At 48.1% G+C, this 1,062-nt stretch overlaps 1 protein-coding gene across 1 annotated transcript in view; it reads left to right on the forward strand.

The window, feature by feature from the left end:
• The window catches only part of LOC119587096 (glycine receptor subunit beta-type 4-like), a gene marked incomplete in the record, with an annotated part of 188,116 nt that overhangs the window by 166,428 nt on the left and 20,626 nt on the right, over positions 1-1,062 (forward strand). The window contains 1 exon segment of the mRNA XM_037935845.1: positions 166-357. Within this exon segment, the coding sequence (XP_037791773.1) occupies positions 166-357 (192 nt within the window).

Below are 1,062 nucleotides of genomic sequence, written 5' to 3' on the forward strand. Positions count from 1 at the left end.
TAGATAAGAGTACCGAAGCGTTAATCATATAATGTGTCCTTTCATAATACTTTTTCATTCGTATTTTTTCTTCCAGAGAAATGCTTACATTCAGGTGTGATTAATGGTTCTTTATCCCTTGTTTACTAAACAGCATACGGCTTAACGTACCTCCTCGGTCTACAGGTAACTACAGCTGCCTGGTGGCCGAATTCCGCATGCGGCGCGCCATCGGCTTCCACCTGGTGCAGAGCTACCTGCCCACCACGCTGATCGTGGTCATCTCGTGGGTGTCCTTCTGGATGGACGTGGACTCCGTGCCGGGGAGGACCACGCTCGGCGTCACCACGCTGCTCACCGTCTCCTCCAAGTCGTCGGGTCAGTCGCTTGCGGTCTGTCGTTGTTCTTGGCTGTTATTATGTGTTATTTGCCATCCCGGCGTCACTTCTGCTCGCCGTCGGGTCAGTCGCTTCCTGTTTATCATTGTTCTTAAAGTTATTATGTGTTATTTGCCATCCCGGCCCGTCTCCTCCAGGTCTTCGGGTCAGTCGCTTTCCCGCTTTGTTCTTATAATGATTGTTATTACGATCTGTTATCTCGGGCATTACTTGCTCGCCGTCTTCTCCATGCAGTCTGGTCAGTCGATCTCTTAATGTTGTTACTATCATCATGATGTTCCCAGTCGTCCCGGGCGTAACACCTGCCCACGTGTCCTCAGAGTCGTAGAAGGAGGGAAGTATTTACTCTCTATTTACCATTCTCCATAGTATCCTCGCCGCTACTAGTATTAAAATCGAAGTCACACGCTGCTCGCCGTGTCCAGGAAGTCCTCGGTGATGGTGCTCTTGCCTCTCTGCTTGCCAATCTTTTTATCTTCATCATTATTATTGTTTTCAAACTGGGCGTCGCTGCATTGCAAGATGTCTCATCGGAGTCGTCATGCCAGGCGATTGTCAGTCATTATTTTACTATTATAGGGCTTATCCACTTGGGAGGCATCGAGCTATTTGAGAGCATTTTTTCTGCTTAACTGTTCTTAGAAAATCAGATATCCCTCTTTCTCTCCCTCTGTCTGTCTGTGTG

This window comes from Penaeus monodon, chromosome 22 (assembly GCF_015228065.2).
Source record: "Penaeus monodon isolate SGIC_2016 chromosome 22, NSTDA_Pmon_1, whole genome shotgun sequence".
Lineage (NCBI taxonomy): Eukaryota > Metazoa > Arthropoda > Malacostraca > Decapoda > Penaeidae > Penaeus > Penaeus monodon.